This window comes from Aethalodelphis obliquidens, unplaced genomic scaffold, assembly GCF_003676395.1.
Source record: "Aethalodelphis obliquidens isolate GAN/ISIS:26980383/991018 unplaced genomic scaffold, ASM367639v1 scaffold33, whole genome shotgun sequence".
Lineage (NCBI taxonomy): Eukaryota > Metazoa > Chordata > Mammalia > Artiodactyla > Delphinidae > Aethalodelphis > Aethalodelphis obliquidens.
The window spans coordinates 19,402,016-19,423,465 of NW_020837977.1; the positions used below are offsets into that span (position 1 = coordinate 19,402,016).

Sequence of the window (21,450 nt, forward strand, 5' to 3'; positions counted from 1 at the left end):
ACCCTGGCCCTCAGCCCTGCTCTCCAGTCCCGAGACGGGCGGCGCGTGCTCCCTGTGGGCAGCACTCTTCGCCCGAGGACACGCTCTGTGTGATCCGGAGGCTCTGGGCCGCACTGGGAGGGCAGCGCGTCTGACGAGGCCCCTTGAGGGATCTCCCCTGGAGAGGGTGGGCTGCAGTCCTGAGAGCTCTCGTTCAGTGAGAGGTTAGGGTGATCCTGGCTGCAGGAAGTGTCTTGTGATTCCACCACATTTGGAGCAGTTACTCATAAATGGAATTTAGTTTTGCCGCGCACTGAGGAAATGGACTGCTCCAGGTTCTAAATCATGCCTCCTTCTGACAACTTGTTTCGTTCCCAGTTGAAGATAAATTCTTGTTCCGCTCTCTTCTCCTTAGGAGTCTTCCTGGAGCAAAGGGTTTCCACACAGAATCTAGTCCTTAATTGACCCTCCTTTCAGTGCTGTCTTCTCCAGGGAAGCCCATTGAATAGGGTGCGGGAAAGAGGTCTCTCGTGTCATTAAATATCAGAACCACGCAGGCACGTTACTCTGATCATCTTTCTGGTTCAGGTGGGGACGCTTCGTCTCCATTCTGGTCCTTTGTGCTGAGGGATTCACCCCTTATGTAACCCATAATATAAAACTTAGGTGTTGCTTATAAAACCTGGAACCTCGGGCTGAATGACTTTCTCAGTCTCTTGCCTAGGTCCTGAGTTAGCAGACGTGACTGTGGAGAGACTGCCAGAATCACCCAGCACTGCGTACGCCGCTGCCTCAGCTCTGCAGCCTTAGTTCCTACAGGTCACACGGTGGGCAGGCTTGCGTGTCTGATGGGAAGAGCACCGCCAGTGTACCTAAATGCCCTCACCTCCCAGGGGGCTGGTCAAGCTGTGCGTGGCCGTCATGTTTGGTCTCTGTGCTCTTTCTCTACCACAGGACATTAAGTGGTACTTACTTATTCAGCTACACTGACATTGCCTTTGACCTCAGACATTCATGTTTTCTCTCTCACCTTAGCCCTCTTCCTCACTTGGATGAAGTTCTAATTTACATGCCATAAAGTTCACCCATTTTAACTGTACAAGTCAGGGAGTTTAAGTCTGTTAGCAGAGTTGTACAAGCATGACCATAATCCAGTTTGAGAGCACTTCCATCACACATGAAGGTCCCCTGCCCCAGCCCCTGGCAGCCACTTAGCTACTTTCTGTCTCTGTAGATTTGCCTTTTCTGTACCTTTCATGTCCGTGGAGTCATGCAGTCTGTGGTCTTTTGGGTATGGTTTCTGTCCTTGAGCGTTACATTTTCAGGGTTCATCTGTGCTGTGGCGTGTATCAGTGGTCCATTCCTTCTGGTGGCTGAGTAATCCTCCGTCGTGTGGGTGTGCCACATTTTGTTTGTCCTTTCACCAGTTAATGCTGATTTTGAATGATGCTGATGTGCACATTCATGTACAGATCTTGGTGGAGACCTCCAGTTTCATTTCTCCTGGGTGGGTTCCTAGGAGTGAAATTGCTGGGTTGTATGGGGAGTTTATGTTTAACTTTCTAAGAACTTGCCGAACTGTTTTCTGGAGTGGCTTGCACCATTTTATATTCCCACCAACAGTACACGAGGTTCTAGTTTCTCCCTAGCCGCACTGATGGTTTTTTTTTTTCCTTTAATAGCCATCTCAGTGGGTATAAAGTGGTATCTTATGGTTTTAGCTTGCACTTCCCTGATGCCTAATGATGTGGAGTATCTGTTCCTGTGCTTTTTGGTTATTCCTCTATTTTCTTTGGTGAAATGTCTATTCAGATCTTTTCTCCATTTTTAAATTAAGTTGTTGGTGTACTTATTATTGAGTTGTAAGTGTTCTTTATATATTTTAGGTACAAGCCCTTTATCAGAAATAGGATTTTCAAATAATCGTTTCATATCTTTTTAAGCACCCCTTTTAGAAAACCCCCATGGCTCACTTCAGGCCTGAGAATGAGGGAGATCCAGAGTGGTCTTCTGCCTCATCTCCCCCATCTTTTTTGGTGAGACAAAACCCATTCTGCACGTATCTAGGGTTCTCTCTAAGGTAGATTCTCTTCTCTTCTTCTCTGCATTAAGCCAAACCTCAGTTTTCCCTCTATATTTCTACCCTACTTTTTCTTTTTTAGGAGATTATTATTATTATTTTTCTTTTTAAGAATTACAAAGACTGTCCTTGGTATGGGCTTTATTTTGGGCTCTGAGCAAATCTGTTTTGAAAAGAACCCTTGCGTTTAGGCCACTACCATTTTCTGAGATCAGTTAAGCTCCTTTACACCGTTACTTCTTAGCCCTGGTTGGGCTCCCGTGCATCTTTTTTCTGCCCATATGCCCTGCATTGAGTTTCTACCATTATTGTGTTTCTTGGGGTTTTCCCCTCACTTCTGGTTGTGGAGCGGAAGTCATTACTGACAGCCGTCTCCTTCATTGCTGCTCCTGTGGAAGTCCCCAGATGATTCTGTGTTTATGGGTGTTACTGTTGATTATTACAGGGCAGCTAATAGTAATAAAAATACAGTTTTAGGGAACAGTGCAAGCTGTAGAAATTTTACCAAGTTTTCATAGTAATTTCTTCTGGTTATATTTCTTCAAGCTCTTCTTCGAGGTTGAAAGGCACTTCCCTCGGTGCTGTGAAAAGTCTCAGGTGGGTCACTTTGCATCCTGAGTTTTTACCTTCAGGCTTAACGCTCCCCAGCCTGGATCGTCCATGCACCAAAACCAGTTGAACCGTATTTGCGAATTTGCCGACTTGCTGAAATGCGTCTGTAACCCTGATGTCAGTATCTGTCATTGACGCACATGTGCGGGTGCCGGCGGGGGCGGGGTGGTGGTGGTGGGAGCCGCTCTGTGGGCGTGACCCCAGCTGGCCTGGGTCGAGGGACGGTTCTGCTCCTGGTTTCAGCGTCTCAGAGCGGCGGCCAGAGGATCGAGTCACAGTGCGGTGCGAGCTGCTTGGGTGCTGGGCCCCTTTCTCCTGAAGCTCGCTTCTTGTGCAAAATAGAGAAAATAGACTCCACCAGGGTGAGTTTTTAGGACCGAACGTTATTATCTCTGTGAGGTACGTATGTATGTGTATGTGTGCGTATTTCCCTAGTAGCCGTGGTGTAGCATTTGCTTCGTAAGTATTTTCTGGACTTTACAGAACATAAACGACCACAGACACCGTGTGCTGACTGTGTACTCCAGAACACTCCTCACCCTCTCTGAATTTGTGTCTCTGTGTGAAATGACTTGTGAATCTCCGTCTCCCGGCGACTCCCTCCGGAGCTGACGCCCACGCCGTGTCTCTCCCTGGCAGTCTCCTCTAGGCTGAGCTGGGTGCCGGACTGAGCACCCGCGTCAGAGGCTCACCTGTGTCGCAGGGCTGCTCCTGGAAGCTGCCTTCATGTCGTCTGTGCGGGAGCTCCTGCAGCCTCAGCCCGTCCAGCCTCCCTCACCTTTGGTGCAAAGAATCTTCCCCCGGATTCTGCTGCTCTTTGCGTTGCCTTTACATACACTTCCTCTGTCCTTTTGTGGAAGCTGCTTTGGCTTCAGCCTATGGTGAAGGGTGGCTCTTCCTTCTGTCTTCAGGTCACCTCCCCAGGCAGAGGATTCCCAGGTTTCCAGCACCAGGTCTGTCTGCTGAGCTCTGGACACTCCGCATCCTCCAAGCTGGCCAACAAGCTGGATACTTGATTATGTGGTGCTTACTGCACGCCTCTTCTTCAGTGTGCACGAGATTCCCAAGTTCAGCCTGTCTCCAGCTCAAGTTGCCCTTCCTTACCCTCGCCCACACAAGACAGAGCAGCTCAAGTGGCTTATACCTCCTGTGTTTGCATTTTGGTGAAAGGTACTTTTTCCTACAAAAATTACTCAAGGCAGGGCCTGAACAGCAGTCTCTCTTCTCTGTCCTTAACTTTTATCTTGCGGGATAGGCAGTCTGTTCACAGGGTTAGAAACCTGAAAGAACCGCCAGGCCCCTCACCTGTCTCCTCGCTTTGTCTCATCTTCCCACCTGAAGAGCAGTCAGCGCATGGAGCCCTGGGGACACCTCCGCTTCGGCACAGACTCGCAGGATGCTTAGAGGGTGGCAGTTGACTTGAAAGCAGAAGACCTTTCCTAGGTACATAAAGGAAAGTCTGTATTGCATTTTAGAAGATTTCTAGCAAACAGCTAAAATTAGTAAGAAATTTATTTTCAATGACATACACTTTTCTGTAAGATTTACTTCTGTACGATGCCTCATTCTGTGATAAAATAGATTTGACACATGAAGACGTGACACATACACATTTTATGCTTTGTATGTTTATCACTTGCCTCAGTCTTCCTGTGAACCTTTTAAATTTGGGATGGTAGCTAGGTTTATGTACTTTATCATTCTCCCAAAGAGTATTTATTATACGTGCCATTGAGCCCACTGCTGAGGATACAGCAGTGCAGAAGACACATCCCACACCCTTGAAATCGTGCACGTCGCTTCTGAACTAGCAATAGAAGCGTTGGGTCAGATTTATTGGCTGTTCTTCATTTAGTTCAGGAATTTTTATTGAGTATTGATGTGACTTGGTCACTGCACTGGCCCTGGAGTGTCTTCACAGGTGAATATGCAGTACAACAAAAGGGCTGATGAAATGGCTTCCGTGGAAAGTGAGTGCGTGAACAGAGTTGGATCAAGACCTACAGCTGTTCACGTCCCTTGTAAACCATGTCCTGTTCTGTCACAGTTGCACACACTCCTCAGTTTACTGACTGCTTTGGCGTAGTGTCTGGTGTAGGCGTGTGAGAGATGGTCGTAAACTACTCTGGCCACGTTAGACTTGGGTATTATCAGCCCACTGGGTGGAAATACCTGAAGCAGCTGATGGTGACATGTGTTCTTGATATGTAGACATTTTAGACATAGTTTACTTAGGATCTTGGGGCCATGCTCCGTAACTGTTTAAACCGACACTTTCAGATTTCGTGTAAACATATTTTTAAGATTCACCTGTAGTAAAAGAAAACAGTACTTATATCCATAAGCTGAGAGAAGCCTGAGGGACTGGAACGTTCTGGTAAATTCCAAGCCTTGCTTCACGCGGCCTTTCCCAAACCTAGAGAGCAGAGAACAAGTCTCCAGTCTTAGGTATGTCCCACTAGCTAAAGAATTTTAAGCTTAACATGGCAAGATTCAGGTAAATGTTTGACAGTGTCTTTTGTTAATATGCTTTGGTAACGTGATATAATAAGGCGGAGAACCATAAGAAAATATTTGTATCGTAAGTGGAAATGCATTCGATCAGTTTCTCTTATCTGGTTATCGGTTACTTAATCTTTTGCTGATCTCATTTTTTCTTCCCTTTTCTTCATCTACCTTTGCACTATTTTGTTTCTTGGCGTTATACCCCAGGGTGTTCACGGAAAGAAAGAATTAAACCTATTCTTGTCTGCTTTTCACCTGTTACCATCTCTGAATTCTTCTAAAGTTACTTGTAAATCGTCCCAAAGATGCCTACTTTATTCAACTAGAATTAGTAATAAAATATCATTGTAACTTGTTTAAAGGTGTTTTTACATATACAGTTGGTCCTCTGTATCCACGGGTTCTGCATCTATGGATTCATCCACCGTGCATCAAGATATTGGGGGGAAAAAGTCCAGCAAGTCTCTAAACGCAGAACTTGAATTTGTCACGTGCCGGCAACTATATACATAGCATTTACGCTGTATTTCCTATACGTAGCATTTATGTATTGGGTATTACAAGTAGTCAAGATGATTAGGGGAGGATGTACAGATGTGCAGGGTGCATGCGGATACTACCATTTATATGAGGGACTTGAGTTGCACAGATTTTGGTATTTGCAGGGGGTGGTCCTGGAACCAACGGCCCCCCCCCCCTCGCCCCAATACTGAAGGGTGACTTAATTCTCACTGAGAAACTTTATGCTAATTTCATGGAAACCGAATAACTGATTCACCTACTCCCTCTTGTGGTAAATATTTAGTTTTATCCCGATGCTTTTATTTGTAGTTATTAACTCTTGATTATCATTTTAGCAACGAGAGCACAGATTTGAATAGTCCAAAGAGATTTAAAAAATCATTTAGATGGGCATGGCAATAATTAGGAGGGTGTAGCTAGGGTGCTCAACCCAAGCTGCCTTGTTAGGGTCACCTGCAGAGCCTGGGCCTCACCCTGAGAGATTCCCTCCCCCTGTTTACAGTTTAAATCAAATTAAATTTAATCGACTTTGAAATTTGATTTTAAAATTCACAGGTTATTCTAACATGCAGTCAGGGTAGAGAACCACCTATAAGCTGCAGTTTTGCTTCTACAGTTAACCAGTTCTGTATTCAAGGGGAGAGCATGTTATAATTTCTAATGATTTGTACCCATCTTGTACTTTATGGTGTGTGAAAGACTTTTACATAATTTACATGATTTTCCCACAGACCCATTCCATACAGTAGGAAAGACCTCACATGGTAAGTGACTGGTCTGATGATCCAGCTGTAGCAGGAGCCAGGATTGGAAACGAAGGCACTGGCCTTAATCCACCCGGTTTCTCAGCACCCTGCAGTGCTTCGGTCTCACACGGACTGCGACTTGTTCATCTTCAGAGCTCCTCTGGTTACGAGCTGTGCACTGTGAGGTGCTTTTTGCTTGTGGCTGTTCCACGGATTAGCTCTCCGCACAGCACGGAGGACACCGGGCATCCCGGGCGCTGTGCAGCTCTCAGGTGCCCGGGCCTGCACACCACGCTCAGTGCTTCAGAGGGGGTGTGGGGTGCTGGGCGTCACACAGGGCCAGCAGCCATGTAGGTAAGAAGTGGAGGTGTTGATAGACACTTGATACCTAGACCTAATAATCAGCGACCTTTATGTATAAGCTCTCATTATCGACTAACTGGAAGATGATAAATAAGCTGGTTTAGGTCCAAATACTACAAAAGAAAAACAGTCTTTAGATTTTTTTGCTATATAGGAATTTTGTTATATTATTGCTCTTAATAAATGGACTTTTGCCAGCCTTAAAAATAATTTCTAATATAGGATACCTATGTTTTTCTAATACCTGTATTTGTCTTAATAAACTTTGACTTCTGTGTAAGTTTCTGTTTTCTCTTTAGTATTTAGCAATTAAAGATAGTGGTCAACTGTCAGTACTTTGATTTTTTAAGAATTTATATGACAAAAGTTAAGCTTTTACTATTTCATAGAAAAATCTCTTCACATTGGCACATACAAAATAACACTGGCATGTATTCAGCACAGTCAGATTAACATTTCATCTGTTAGATGGGGATAGGGAGTCTTAAGCTCTCATCTTTTGGATGCCATTTCAGTTTTCTCCAGCAACAGTTTATACCTTTCTATTAGAGTTATTGTACATTACTTATTTATTTGAAAATCTTGTACTTTTTTTTTTTAAATCTCTTTGACTAAGCTCATTATTTTTTGATCGAAAAAGTTATACATGCATGTGTTAAGACACACTTCAGACAATAGAGTGTAATGGTGAGAATGCCTCCTTCCCACCCCAGGCGTCTTAGTCCCCTTCCCTAGAAGCAGCTGTGTATGCTTTTTTAGTTTTCTGTGTTTTATTCTTCCGTTCTATTTAATACAGGTGTCAAATGAGTTGTAATAAAGAGCATCGCGCTGCAATTTTATCGTATGCTTGATGTGTTCTAGTTGTATATCACATTCTAAATAAATGAGATAACTGGTGACATTGCCATTTAAGTTCTGCCTTCTATTAATGCATTCTTTTCAATTTATTTTTTTCAACATGTTAATTACTGTTCAGTTTATTAGTGATAATTAAAGATATATCTCCATGATATTTTAAAATGAAGCAATTCCACTTGTTAAAAAATCATGAATGGTGTTTGTACTAGAAATTAATGATAGTATATCGTACATGTGTGTTTATGATACTATCAAATCCATTGTATGTTAATGAAATTGTCTCTATTTTGTGTCAAGGTGATGTGAAAAACAACGTTAAGAAATTTTCTTAACAAACTTTAAACCTTATTTCCAAAAGGCGCCACTTTGCTTTTAGATATTGTATAAGCAGAAAGCAAGAAAAGGAAAATGAGACCAGTGGTGTCTTAAGTGACAAACAGCCTACGTAGTCCCTTTTGACTTAGAGCTCTTAAGTTCAGACGCCCTCTGTTACTAAGGCAGTCTGAAATATTGAGCAGAAGCCTTGATTTCTACATTCTCTACTTGCCGCCTTTATTATAGTGTTTATCCGTTCGGTCCTATTGGAAGCTTCAGCCCCAGCAATAGTGACCTTTTTTTATTGACCTCTCATCCATATAGCCCTCATTTTGTTTTCCAGATGGTTGATGAGTATAACTAGATTCTTAAAATGAAAAAAGTCTCCGTTATGTTTTACGTTCAGTGGATTACCTTAAAAGGGTAGAAGGAAAATTAGATTCATTTCCTAGAGCAATATTTTCCTTACTATATATATAATGTTAAGTAACTGTAGAGTAATTTGAGTTTTTTTAAATGAGGAAAACTTTACTCAGTGTTTCCTAGCCTTTTTTGTTTCCTTACGGAAATTCAAGTTTTCAGAATAGTCGGATTCAATACTAAATTAAAAAGTGACGTTACTACGTGTACTTCTCTAAGTTTATTTTTTTGGTGCCATTTTCGTTTATTTTTTGAAAAAGGAAATTCTAGTTTTTGGCAATTTGTCTTTGGTAATATTAAGGAATTACAAGAGATCTTAAAAGATATTGGATGGGTGTCCCAGTTAGCAGATGAAGACTAATGGTTTGACAGTAAGGAAACAAAAAATGAGAAGCAAAACATTTAAGATTTCATTGATCAGAATAACTTATTTAAAAAAGTATAAAGCATTTCAAAGGAAGGTAATGCTATAAGTGTTGTGGTCTGATGGACCTTTTTATCTAATCTTTTTTTTAATCTGAATACATTTTCCAAATAGAAGCAGTTTTTTTTAAAATTAATCAAATGCAATAGAAATATAGTAGGTTTATCTGCTTTTGACCTGAAGATAGTATCTGAACATTTTGGTTTAATTTTTATAGTTAGGTAATTCCTAGATTACAAACCGGTATTTTCATGTGCCCCCCTGTACATTCAAAAATGTTAATTGAGGACTGATTTTTTTGTTTTTTAAAGTTCTTAGAGGTCGGTAGAACTCCAGTGTATGTTGTATTTTTAATGGCATTCAGAAGGGGGCACATCCAGTTAAGTAGTTCCTAAGATACATACCAGATACAGAAAATAACACACACACACACTTTTTCCTGAGAGACCAATCTCAAAGTAAGACAGGAATATAACAAGAATGTAGAATGGAAAACCTGATTGGCTCAGTCTCAGAAGTTTGGGACGAATGAGATGACTAGCTCAGAACAGTGTGTTACTGTCGTGGGGTCGTGGGGCAGGCACAAGGCACAGTAGCCTTAGGAAATGGGAATCCTGTTGGTCACATTCTCGGCCAGTAGCAGGGTGGGGGAAGGAGCAGTCCCTAGATCGTTGCCCTGTACCTCGTTCCTGGGCTGTCACTCATCCTTGGCTGTGTGCAAAAAGAAATGCCAAGTAAGCGGTGTAAAGTGGGCGGGAACAGGAGAGTCAAACCAGCTCCGCCTGGCGCCACACTCCCCTGGACAGTGGGAGCTCCAGAGGCAGAGGGTGTGGTGTCAGCCCTGGGGGAAAGTAGCATTCACTGGGTCGGGGGGTGCTGTGCGAGGCTTCTGTCATACCTGTGTCAGCCCGTGGATGCAGACATTTGAGAATTACCAAATTCTTAACAAATGGTAAAGGAGAAGATAATGGTAATTAACTTAAACTTCATATAGAAATATGATTATCTCTTTGGCAGTATTGTCCTGACAGATAAGCTACACCCTGGAGAGAACTCTTTGTGACTTATTTTTTTTTAAAGCGGTGTAAGTAGGTTTCCATATAGCTTTTGACTCTGTGGCCAGCAGAGACATATTTCAAGCCCTCTTTAAATGCTCCTGTGGTAGGTAAACGAGCAGAAATTAAACGAGCAGAAATTAAACGAGCTCTGTAAAGACATTCTTAACACTTCTTATAAATGCTGCTGCTACAATTGCAGGTCCTTTTGGAATAAATCATGGGATTGAGCTTCATTCAGATGTGGTGGAGTATGCCAAGGAAAAGCTGGAGAGCTTCATCAAAAATAGTGATAGCTTTGATAAGTAAGTATTCACACCTATAGTTCTGCTTCGAAAGCACTTGATAAGTAGACGCGTTGACATGTCTGTTCCTCACTGCTGTTAGTTTATTGATCCTGAGTTGTCAGTTGAGTGCAGCGACAATCAGTGTGGTATAAAATGAGACAAAAAATTAAGTTAGAAAACTGCTGTGATTTTTATTCTGTGTACGTATATAGTGAATTACAAATAAATAACTTCTATGTTTTAATTATATGCTACTGTCACTTTATTAGTAGGGTAATGTCGCATTCATTAAACATCATACAAGTACCTTTCCTGAAGATAGAATGTAAAGATGTGCTTGGCATTAGAATACTTTTTGGGAACTGTGTTCACACCTTTGGGATAGTAATTTAATAGTCTGCCCACTTTGTTTGTAGCATAAGAGTGATACCTGTTAGAATATGGAGGACTTTCTTAAAAACATGAAGTTACTTAGTAATATAGCCAGAGGAAATTATCATCGAAGTATATTAATATATCCTGTGAGGGCTGTGTTTGAGAAATTTGCTTATAGAACCATTGTTTTGAACTCCTACTTTCCCTTAGAAGAAATACTGCACAGGCGTTGGCCCTTGCGTGGGCAAGGAAGTCTGTTTGCTGTGTAATGTCCCTAAAGTTCAGCGGTGGTAGTACTGTGGGGCAAAGGCTGCTTCTGCTGAAGTCCGTGAACTCTTGTGAAACTGGAAAATTTGGAGGGCGTTTATCTCTCTCAACTAGTCATATTTTCAAAGAGAGAAAGGCCTAAAACGGATAGGAATCAAGCTTAGAACCTAGTCCCTTTACTGTATAGCAGAGCTTTGGTCCAGGGTTCCAACCCAGCTTGTTGGGAGTGGGCCTCACTCAGCTCTGGCCTGGCCTGGCCTGGCCTTGCTTGGAGGTGGGGACCTGGGCTGGGGGTGGGTTCCGAGCTGAGGGCTGTTCCTAGGGTTCAGGCCTGGGGGTCAGCGCTAAGAAGGAAGCAGGAGGGCCTTTGAGGGTCTCCTGGAGCGTCTTCCCCTCTCTCCTCCCTTCTCTGCCTCTCCTCCCCTTCCGTCCCTGGCCCTTTTCTTTCCGTCCCCTTTGCCATGGCCAGTTTGTATGTGTCCCCTGGCAAGTGGCACTTGGTGGGTTGAAGAACAGAAAACCGAGGTGCTGCAGAGTCCGCAGTGCAGGAGGGAGTGTGACTGGGTGTTACCGGCCTCAGGCGGCAGCTGGGAGCTGTGCTCGGCCTGGCTTTGGCTTTGTTCTGTCCTCAAGCCAGTGGATCTGAGCAAGTCCCTGAATTTTCTGCAGCAGTTTGCTGAACACAGTTCTTTATCTTATTTATAAAGAGTTAACATTTAATTCATGTTTTTGAATCGTTTTTCAAATGCTTACCGTGTGGGATCGTATTCTGTTTCCAAGAGTAACATACTGTTTGACAGAAATAAAATAGTTTTGAGTTCAAGTTATTTGATAAGAAATTGAGTTTCAATGTTAGTATCCTTTTGTGTCTTCATCATTTCCGTCTGTCTTATAATTAGTGGTATGGTAAGTGCTTAAGATATGGGCATGGCTAGTTTTTATATTGGTTATTAGAACTATGGAACTTTGTTGAATTTATTGAATTTCTATTGTTCTAAGTATTCGTTTTGATGTTGAAACTTAACATACACATAAGACCTTTTGAATACAAGTAAACTTGGAAAATATGAAAGTAATATTACTAAAAGCAAATGTTGAAGGTCTATCTTAAGAACTGCTATATATTAGATAATATATTTCAGGTGTTAACACATAAAGGCACAGATAATTCACTTTTGGGTCATTAATCAGGCAGAACAAACTCAAGGAAGAACTTTGAATCATCGAAGTACCTCTTTACAATATCTGTGGAGTCAAGTTTCTTGCTGACAAGTGGGCATGGTCCTGGCAAACAGTAAAATATGTCATTCTTTAAAGTATTTCTGTGTTGATGTAATTTAAATATTAAGTAATCTATAACACAGATAATTTTGAAGGTTTTATATATTTAAGTGTCTCAATTAAAATTTTTTTTTCTAAAATTGTTTTCATGTAATCGTAAGATGATCAAATGTCCTTGGCTTGTATTTCTTGAGTGTTGTTGTTACCGTGTTATACAGGTTTGTTATCCATAAAATGGTGAATCATCAAATATGGTGATATGACTGATCTAAATGTTTCTTTATAATTTTTAATGGTTTTGTTACTTTAGTTAATCAGACTTTATGATATGGTTGTTTCTGAAGTGTTACAACTTTTAAAACAGATTCTTATATTAATAAACTATTCTGAAAAAAAAAGACAGTTCTGGAAATGTTATCTATTCTGGTTTTCAAGTCGCTCCTGAACTAGTGGTTACGTACTTCAGATTATAAAGGTATCTTGCACATACAAGGGGTAGTAGGTACTGGGAAATGCTTCGTTTTGCACAAAGTCGTGAGTTGGGTGGAAGTTAAGTAATCAAAGTTGAGTCATTTAATGGGCTCCTTTAACATCATTTGGTTTTGGTGATAGAAATGATGAAGATGTAGTAGTTTTCTTCCTATCTTACTTGTGTTTTGATGATTTCTTTGATTTTTCTTGGCGTTTGTTGATAATATTCCTAGTTATTTTCAATTTTTAAATTTGAAAACCTTGCTTTGGAAAGTGATGTTTAAAATTCCGTTCCTAAGCAATTTTATTACATTTAATTGTGTACGGGTCATCAAAATACGTTTTAATTAATAAAATGTAAAGTAACTCAGGAAAACAAATTGCTATTTATGTATGCCTTAGTACTTAGTATTGTTCCTTAGTACCAGGCTGTCCTTGATTGTGTATAACACGAAGACAGTAGAAAGCTAAAACCTAATACTTTTCCAATCTTATTTATCCTGTTGGTTTGGATCTTTTTTATCAGTTCCTTTTTCGAAAGTATTGTCATGTCACTTATGATTTAAACTGTATCTTTAAAGTTTTCTTATGTATATCTATTGGAGATCATAGTGAACTCCCAAACATAGTAGGCGGGGAAAGATTCAGTAAACTACTCAACATTAGATTATGTAATGTAAGATACATATTTAAAAAACAATATACAGATGTGTGCTTCTGTGTGTGCTTTACAAAGCAAGCTTGGTTCCTGAGTCTTGAAAGTCCTATTTCTTCTTTCAGAAAAAAGATCCTTAGTATAATGTATATACTTTTAAACTTTCTTTCTATGTCTTGGTTCTGTATCAGCAAATGAAATAATTTGGAGAGGCTACCCTGAATTTACTATACTTGGAGATAGGAGGGAAGGGGGAGTTCTCTTGTGTGGTTTATTATTCCTTTGCTGTGCCTGTGGTATACCCACATGTACCGAAATTCCCTAATGAACTGACATTTGATTTCAAAGGTTCTCTAAAACACCGGCAAGCTTTTTCAGATGAAGGACCAGATAGTGGATGTATCTGGCTTCCTGGGCCAAGCGGGCTCTGTTGCAGCTGCTCAGCTGTGCCACTGCAGTGCAGAGGCCTCCTGGGACACCCTGTGGAGGGGTGGGCGAGGAGTTCTGGTACCCCTTCATTGACAGAAACAAGTGCGGGCTGCATTTGGCCTCTTGTCCGTGGTCTGCCGACTCCTGTTCTGCCCGTCACACACACGCTCCGTGACGTTTTTATCTTAGCCCAGTGGCTTTCGTGAGCGAAGGAGAAGTTTGGGGAAGGTGAGGTTATCTGAATCAGTGTTTGTGCAGGTAGAGTAAGCAAAATAATCTCTCCAGCTGTGTTTACTTGGAAGAGTAAGTCAGTTAAAGGAGCGTGAATTATAAACCTTTACCCTGTAAGTGCTTTGCAAGTAAGTGGTAATTGGTGTAGCATTTATTTACGGCTTCATTGATGTGTTTGTATGACTTGGCTCCCTAGAGGGCATGCTTTGGGGTGTGCCATTCCCTGTGAGACAATAGGTCCTGTCTCCTCTCCCCTCCAAGGAAGCTGTACCTGATTTTGGAAATACTCTACTGTCATTAGCCACATGAGTGCAGCGTAGCCTAATTGAAGATTTTCATTCTCTTTGAATGGGGGACTGTTGTTTCTACATAGTTTGTTGTAGAAATGAGTCATGAAGACAGTAATGAGATGATAAAAATAACAGCAGGTAATGTGTATTATCTGTTCCTTAAGTACCAAGTACCATTCTAAGTGCTGTACCCACAGTCCTAGAGGCAATATTGATGTCCACATTTCCCAGATGGGTAAACAGGGTTAGACAGTCCATAACTTCAGCTAGGCCAGTCTTTGTTTAGTTCTGATTTAGCTATGATGATGTAAAAACTGATTTATCAGGGGTAAGCTGTGCCAATGAATTACAGCCTAGCGACTTGGCCCCAGATACAAAAGTTGAAGCAGCACTTTTATTTCCATCATTTATTTATTTTTTCCAGATTAGAATTTAGGGACTGCTGTTAGCATGGTTACGTGCACTATAGCATTTTTATCAGAAAGCACACCTACCTGTTCATTAATGAGACTTACCTGTGGTATGGGTGATGGAGATGGGCAGGAGAGGAAGCGTGTCCCTCAGGGTCAGTCAAGGTACACACTTTAAATTACCTTCAGAGCTAGTGTAGTTGTCTGCATTTTAGAAGAATTTGATTGATTTGTGGCAATGTCTAGTGTCCTAATTTTATTTTTAATTATAGACTCCTTTTCTACATTATATAGTTTGCATTGGAAAAAATTAAATGATACTGTATTCTATGAGTTTATCACTAGAGCAGTCCTGCTTCATCTTTAAGAGAATTATGGCATACTTGAAGTAGTTTTGCTATCTTAGATATATAGTCAATATTATTTCAAACTAGTTCTCGGATACTTGAACACTTTGGTATATTAATAATGTTCAGATGGTGGTTGTATGAGAGATATTATAGGTTGTAAACACAGTTTTTAATCATGACAAACATTGAAATGGTGGGACAGAAAAATGCTTAAAAATAGTCATCAGGGCTACCAGTTATGTATTTTAACATCGGTTAGAAATGGCATGGGTAAAAGTTTGATGGCTTCTAACACATTTTAGGAGAAGAAATTATTCCGGGAATAACATACTGTTTGACAGAAATAAAATAGTTTTTATCCCAAGTTACTTTATAAGAAATTATTGTTGAAATATAGGAAGGCTCACTGTTATACGACGTACCTGTCACATTCCCTATAAAATGTTTAGAGATTGTTTTTGGTCCCGTGGAGTCTCCTAAAGCTCTATTCAATGAGAAATCTGTGTATTTACTCTTCACACTGTGCTTTAAATAATGCTTGAATTATTCTGGAATGAGTTTGATACAGTTGGAAGGGAAACCACTTGAAAAGGTAAAGTCTTTGATTTTTTAAATTTTTTGAAATTCAGTAGCTTAATCCTTGGTTGTACGAGTTTTTGAATGGTATAACTGTACTTGGAGATCAAGAGATTAACGTTTCCTTGGGTTTTCTTCCCAATGGAATGTTGTGAAGTTTTTTTTCTTTTTTTTGCAGTATGCGGGCCTCTCTGTTGTGGCCTCTCCCTTTGCGGAGCACAGGCTCCAGACGCGCAGGCTCAGCGGCCATGGCTCGCGGGCCCAGCCGCTCCGCGGCATGTGGGATCTTCCCGGACCGGGGCACGAACCTGTGTCCCATTGGCAGGCGGACTCTCAACCACTGCGCCACCAGGGAAGCCCTGAAGTTTTGTTTTAATGAAGTAGTCCTAGCTGTTGAGTTCAAAATGTATATTATGACAAAGTGTTTTAAGAAAAAGGAGTGTCTGTGATTCATTTGGCAGGTTGTTTTGGACGAAGTATGAGAACAAGATAGGATTCTTTCCTTTGTCCTTGAAGTCCTTTATTCCACGGGAATAATCGTCTGAAATTTCAATGATAGTATCCTATGGCACATGATAAACTGGTGTGCAAACTGTCAGCTCCCACTCCAACGGTGTATTGAAGGGGAATGTTGTTTTTTCTACTCTCAGTCAGCTCCTAGACCTAGACTATCCATCTAAGAGGGAAGCTGCAGGGCAAGGCTAGGTCACCCTGGTCTCCTAGCAGCTTATCAAAAGAATTATATGGGCAAGTTGGCAAGGTCCCTGCTGTGAATGGAATCGTCTGTCCATCTCGAGATGAAGATAATCGGCATGCACCTGTAAAGAAAAGCACTGCTGAGGTAAGTGATTGGACTTCGGGTGCTAGTTTGGCCAAGCGCTCATGTCGTAAACCAAGCTATCTGTGCTCTCTTTTCCCACAGATGATTTTCCGTGCACATTTTATTTTAGTGAGGGCATGTCAAATAATTTTCCCTCTCGACGAAAGAGTCTAAAAAGCCATTAGATTTTCAGGTTTAAATCAATAAATAATTATAAGTCTAAAGTGGATGAATTTGTAGTTATTACATTTTAGAACTGTTTAACTTTTTTTTTTTTGTATACAGGTAACTAAGTTACCTAACTTGTTAGGAAGTATAATTTGGTGTAATATAGGAGTATAAGGTATCTGTATCTGGGAAATTTTGTTTTGGAAGTTTTCTTCAAAGGATAAAAATGATTGCTACTTTTCACGTTACTAACAGACATAGAATTTTAATGAGCCCCCCTAAATCAAGTATGAAACCTGGAAGAGAACACAAGAACCATGCTTTCAGGATTAAAATGATAACCACGTAGGAAGTCTCCTTTTGGTAGGTCTCTTATCTTTCTTTTTTTTGTTCATTTTTGTTTTGCTGTTTTTTTTTCCCTTCTCAGGTCCCATTTGTGTGTGGTTGGTGTGGAAAGGTGGAATTTGGATGTTCTTCTTCCACTATTTTTAAACCTAGATTTTATGTATAAATCTATAAATAATGTAGCACTATTTTATAATAAAGTGAAAACTTCTGGTTAGTGTATTACTACAGTCTTCCAGATTATACAGAATGGTATTTTTGTTATATGTCCTTTGCCTATAGAGGTTTGTGGAAACTTGGGGAAGATGCAGCTTTCAGAATCTAGTTAAAGCTGAAGGAGGAAACTGTTCTCTTTATTTTCTTTTTTACACTGGAAGAATTAGTAGCAGTTGTAATTGACTCTAGCCACACGGTAGCTGTCATCCATGCCTCAAATCAGTCATTTGTTCTTCATACGTATACGAGCACATCCGTAAACATTTGCCTGAAAAAGTTTAATCACAGACTTTCGAAAAAATATTATTAGTAGGATTTATATGAATTTGTTTACATGAAATGCTATTTTAAAAATGAGCCATAATTTCAGTATCAGAATACAGAGTGTCTAAGTAAGATCCTCACCTCTACCTCGTCAGAAATACTAAAGCTCATCTCTAAATCCTTTATTAGGAAAGATAATCTATAACCCATTTGTGTATTTAAAAAAATAATGTTACAAGTACAGGCAGTTTGAGAGTTGTTTTGTTTTCTTTGATAACGTGAAGGATTCGTGAATTGTTGGTGAAGGTGAAGCCATGGCTCTAAGTGTAAGGAACAGTACCCAGACGGAACGCTGTCTCTGCTAGACATGCTTCTTATAACTAGTAAATTACTATGTGCTAGGTGTTTTTGTGCCTACATTTAAAAACATTCACCTTTCTACCTGATGTGTCCTTGAAGCTTTACTATTTTGTGTCTAGAAATAGTCCAATCCTTCTACTCTTTTTGGAATGTTGTCTCAGGTTCAGTTAAACTTTAAAATTTGAGTATGCTGGTAAAGGAAATTAATTTGTTAAATGAAAGTGTAAAGACCCATATGCATTTGTTAGAGGTATGTGGTCCATTTGCATTAGTAGAAGTTATTTATAAATTTAGAGGTCTAATTTTTCTCTATAATGATTCTTTGTAATATTCCCTAAGTGGAAGCAGTTATACTTGTTCAGATCTGCATTACAAGGGAAAAGACTTTCTTTCCTAGAATAAGGTGGCTTATTTAAGATCTTCAGAAAGGCCCCTAAAAAGTACCTTTCAGGGGCTTCCGTGGTGGCGCAGTGGTTGGGAGTCCGCCTGCTGATGCGGGGGACGCGGGTTCGTGCCCTGGTCCGGGGGGATCCCACATGCCGCGGAGCGGCGGGGCCCGTGAGCCATGACCACTGGGCCTGCGCGTCCGGAGCCTGTGCTCCGCAACGGGAGAGGCCACAACAGTGAGAGGCCTGCGTACCTCAAAAAAAAAAACAAAAACAAAGTACCTTTCAGTTAGAGGACAGTTGGTTTGGTTTATTCATTAAAGGCAAAAGTGTTTGTTTTGTTTTTTTTTTTACTGTTTGAGTTTTGCCTTTTTTTTAGCACTTGGGGAAAAAATCATGTATTTTGTAATATGAAGCTACAGTTATTTATAGTTATCCAATTTAGTAAAACAAGAACCATCATATTGATATAGAAGGTGCCATGGGCACATATTTTTTCTGTAACTGTTTCTGTGCAGGTTTCTCTTCTAGTCCTGGGGTTCTTGTGATTAACATATTTAGTTTGTCAAGTTTGGGTTCATCTTCAAAGTTGGTAGGTGGAACAGCTGACAAAACAATTGTTTCTTATGTTTCTCTCCTAGTTAGTGTTTTTTGAGGCCCGTAATAGGTGATGGAGATACAATTAAAATTCAGAGGAAGTGTTCAAAGAGATATCAGGAAAACCAGGAGAATATTCCAAAGGGAAGTTTGTGTTAAGGGAAATATTTGAAGCTCCTGTTTACAGGTGATAGAGTTAGAAGGGTAGTTGTTCAGTGTTTTCAGTTTATGCGGCTGTTGAAGTATACACACACACACATACACATATACACACACATACATACATACACATATACACACGCATATAAAGGAAATACTGAGATATTTTACATTTTCATACTGAATATTTGAGATCCTGTGTGATTTTTATCCTTTCAGCACATCTCAGTGTGGATGAGCCACACTTCAGGGGCTCGTATCCACATGTGGCTAGTGGCTACCATCTTGGGTCGTGTGTTTTGATTGTCCTGTCTCACCTTTCAGATCACGGCTTAATCATTTCTCAGGGGGCCTTTCTCTCACTCCCCAGGGCTGTCGGTTTCCTTGCATCCTCAGTCTATTTATGGAGTCATATACCTTTAGAGCATTTATCACACTTGTAAATTAATCTTCAGTTACTGAGATTGTTGTCTCTTCCACTAGATGCAGGCCTGAGTGTTTCCTGTTGTATTTCCAGCCGACACACAACTGGTGCTCCAGAAACAGTATTTGGAATGAATTGTCCTAATCGCTAGTGTCAGGCCACTTGGCTAGAGTCACACATTTGATTTTAGAATCAGACACTAAACTCCCTCTAATTCATTTTGCTGGGATGAGAGTATATAAAAATATCACGAACATGAGAAGTGGTTTTAATTGTAAGTTGTTTACTTGTAATGGTGTTTTGCTAGATAATAGTTCTGTGAGCTTTCAAGTATTTTTAACTAGTAGGAAACTTTTAAACTATAAGCATATTTTTAAGTTGATTTAACAGACTTAATGGTAAAAGAGGTTTAATAATTCAGATTTTTAAATTTAAATTCCCTGCTCACGTTCGTCCTGAAAATTTTAAGACTGGCTTAAATTATTATAAAATTAAGTTATTTAAAATGAAATTTTATAAGAATGGGATTTTTAGATTGAAAATACTGGTCTTTTTTCTTTTTAAAGGATGCTTATTTTGAGTTTGATGAGATGATTAAACCACGTGATCCACATTATTTAGTTATTTGAAAGCCAGATTATAGACAAGCCTAGGTTGTGTTGAGTATAAGAGAGGAATTAAACATTGTCCGTTACATAGGTAAGTTCACACTTTTGTGTGTATTATGCAAGTAGAAAGAATGAGACCCGATTAAGGAGTTGGGTAAGATTTCATTGTGTATCTCGTATCTGAGCTGTGTCTCCAAGTGATGCTAGGCGTTTATCAAGAAGAGAGGGAGGGGCCTTTCAGTCAAAGGAACAGCACAGACACAGATACAGGAGACACTTTGTAATATTTCCTCTAAGTGATGAGAAGCCAACAATTCAACCTGTGGCTGCAGTGCAGTGTGTGTGGGGTGGGGGCAGAGCCAGGGAGTGAGTCTGGAAGTGGGGACATCCAGGTAGAACCGTAAGGAGCCCCACATGGCCCTCTAAGGGGCGTGGACCTGTGCTGAGCAGCTGTGCGGGAAGCGGTGGAGGGAGGGGAGAGCCAGAAGGTGTGAGCACCGGGGCGCGGGTGCCGCAGAAGGAGCGGTGGCGCGGGTTGGCCCTGTGTGGAGCCCCGTGTGGAGAGGAGGGTGCAGGCTCTACACTGACCCTCATGCCCCCAGCCCCTCCACCAAGGGGACAGGAAGTTGAGGACGGCACCATGCTGCGAAACTCTTCTTTAGATATCGATGACCATAGTGTGTCTGTACTTTAGTGAATTTTAATGGGAACTTACTGCGTAATAAGTCTGTTAATTACCAAAGGACAGGATACGTTTTACAAAATAAAAGTGATTATGATTCAGAGTCATTTTTCACTGCATGCCGAAACTTTTAATGTAAATTATTTCATCCTCAAATGATAGCCTGATTTTGCTGTGTGGTCAAATTAACGTCAATCAACTTAAAAGTGAAAGGATATTTCATGAATTAATTTAAAAATATTACCGTATGTGTTTTATTAGTGAATTAGGCTTTTAATTATGTATTTTAGAGACCGTTTTCAGATTTGCCAGAACTTAAGGAATAAAGTAGAGTCTAAATAGGATAGTTTGTAAAAGCATAACTCTGTATACAACGAAGCAACACTGTAACCAGGAACAGGCGGCCTGGATAAGATGCCTTTGCTTTGAAACCATCCATCTCTCTTCTTTTGTTGTGTAGGGAGATCGTGGGGGCCAAAAAACACTTCATTCTGCTCTCTTTTCCAACCCTGTAACATAGTTCTGCCAAAATGTATTAGGAAAATCTCCCTACTCTTTAGTGGTTGCAAGAGCATAGGGTAAGGGCACCGGTGTCTTCCTGACAAGCTTTGCCACTGTTAGCTGCAGCAAGGTGCCCGCAGTGGAGACTGCACAAGCCCTTCCATGTCCACTGGCCCCTGGCTTCTTTTGGAAAGAGCGGGGGGAGTGAAGCCTTTTCTCTCTTGTTTGACCTTTGGGATTCTCATCCTTATCGTATGTCCTTTGTGGGCATCGCAAGGTTGGTGTTGTGATGGCTTTTTCACTATATTCACCTTTTAAGCCTTAAGTAAGGTTTCAGTGTGGCAAAAAAAAAGGTTAATGTTTTGAAAAAATGTACACTGCATCACTGATAATAAAACAATATATTTGATCAGTGTTAA

At 40.7% G+C, this 21,450-nt stretch overlaps 1 protein-coding gene across 16 annotated transcripts in view; it reads left to right on the forward strand.

Moving 5' to 3' along the window:
* The window catches only part of PCMTD1 (protein-L-isoaspartate (D-aspartate) O-methyltransferase domain containing 1), a 62,569-nt gene that overhangs the window by 30,863 nt on the left and 10,256 nt on the right, over window positions 1–21,450 (forward strand). For 3 of the 16 annotated variants that reach the window (XM_027128118.1, XM_027128119.1, XM_027128120.1), the window contains one exon: window positions 10,082–10,184. The exons of 1 other annotated variant lie outside the window; for it this stretch is intronic. Coding sequence is in view for 7 of the 15 variants with exons in the window: in XM_027128119.1 (XP_026983920.1) it covers window positions 10,082–10,184 (103 nt within the window). In the remaining 8 variants the exon portion in view is untranslated. Of the gene's footprint in view, window positions 1–2,605; window positions 10,185–16,151; window positions 16,343–16,744; window positions 16,853–19,299; window positions 21,384–21,450 lie in introns of those variants that run through there. 12 more of the 16 variants (XR_003437426.1, XR_003437425.1, XR_003437427.1 and 9 more) reach the window with 12 other exon arrangements.